Source organism: Argentina silus (assembly GCF_951799395.1).
Source record: "Argentina silus genome assembly, chromosome: 13".
NCBI lineage: Eukaryota > Metazoa > Chordata > Actinopteri > Argentiniformes > Argentinidae > Argentina > Argentina silus.
The window spans coordinates 8,924,353-8,925,869 of NC_139667.1; the positions used below are offsets into that span (position 1 = coordinate 8,924,353).

At 53.1% G+C, this 1,517-nt stretch overlaps 1 protein-coding gene across 1 annotated transcript in view; it reads left to right on the forward strand.

The window, feature by feature from the left end:
* Positions 1–742: 742 nt before the first annotated feature.
* The window catches only part of slc35g2a (solute carrier family 35 member G2a), a gene marked incomplete at both ends in the record, with an annotated part of 1,398 nt that continues 623 nt past the window's right edge, over positions 743–1,517 (forward strand). Inside the window, one exon of the mRNA XM_083684157.1 lies at positions 743–1,517. This exon is cut by the window's right edge and continues 623 nt beyond it. Coding sequence (XP_083540283.1) covers positions 743–1,517 — 775 coding nt within the window.

A 1,517-nucleotide genomic window follows, 5' to 3' on the forward strand; every position in this document is an offset into this window, starting at 1 on the left:
GCTAAATGACTCAAATGTAAAGTGTAAAATGTAATGTCTAACAGTACTATAGGGATGGAGACTGGAGCTAGCGAACCTGCAGCCCTAATAGACTGAGTCAGACCAGCTCAGACATAAGAGCTAAACTTAACCACTAGGAGAGAGAGACAGGGGGAGGAGAGAGAGACAGGGGGAGGAGAGAGAGAGAAAGAGAGAGAGGGAGAGAGTGAGAGAGAGAGAGAGATAGAGAGAGAGAGAGACTTATGAAGCAGCAAGTTTCACATTATGTAACCATTCATTTGCATGCATACATGATGATGTCGTCTCTCTCTGACCCCCCCCCCCCCCCAGCACACTCTGCCCCTGTCACACCTACACATTTTTATGTTAAATAGATGCTACAGGATCTTTGTAAAATCCAGCCATTAGTTGTTGTTTTTAGAGCTCTTGGGCTAAAAACGGGTCCCAAGTATTGTCAAGAAATAACCAGATTGTGAATACAGCTCCCCACACTCATGAACAAAAAGCTTATTTAGCAAAAGTTTGTTGGACTTAAACTGAGGACTGTTTAGTGGAATGAGATAAGAAATCATTTTTACAATATTGAACCATACTGTCAACACTTAGACCAAAATTTGATGTCAAGAATTAACAACAAAACATCTGTAATGCGTCTTTAACTGAGGTGATGTATGTCAGTTTGACTGTTGTCCTCTCGCCCCTACAGGTGTGTGTGTGTGTGTGTCTACTCTGAGGTCCAACCATGGAGTCCACACATCTCTTGGGAAGCAAGAAAAGAGTGAAGATCCACCCCCACACGGTCACAGCCAAATACGCCACTCACACACCCTTCTCACCGCAGCCCGGAGTCCACACACACTTCCCTCAGCCGGGGGACGAGGGCTACGATGACGCGCCCTCCTTTGAGGACTTTGGTTCCTTCCTGGAAGAGACTTCGGACAGGAAACAGCTGACCGAGGGCAGGAAGTGGAGGGGACGGACTCTGTTTGGAGGGAAGGACACAGACAAGGACAGAGACACGCCTCTTAAAACGCCAGCGGCGGGGGGTGGGGGAGGGGAGGGAGGAGCGGGGGGAGGAGTCGGGGGTGTTAAGGGGTCCGGAGGGGGGGTAGGAGAGCAGTTGGCCAGTTTCGGCGAGGCGTCCGCGGCGGCGTCTCGGCTGACGTGGGTGGCTCTGCTTGTCGCGGCACTGGCTCATGGGTGTGTGTGTGCTCTGACCCGCCTGGCATCAGAACGCTTCCACCTCCCTCCTGTAATGCTACTCTTGGCTCGTTCCATCTTCCAGCTCCTCTCTGGGGCCGTACCACCGCAGCGGGGGGAGCACCCCTTTGGCCCAGAGGGCTATCGACTGCGGGTGGTTCTCTTCGGCGTGGCGTACTCCCTCTCCCTCTGCTGCGCCTACGCTTCCTTATCCTTCATCTCCCCCGGAGACTCCACGACGACCTGGCGCCTGGCAACCACCGCCCTATCAGCGACGCTCGCCTTCCTGCTGTTGGACGAGAGGCTGGGATTGGCCG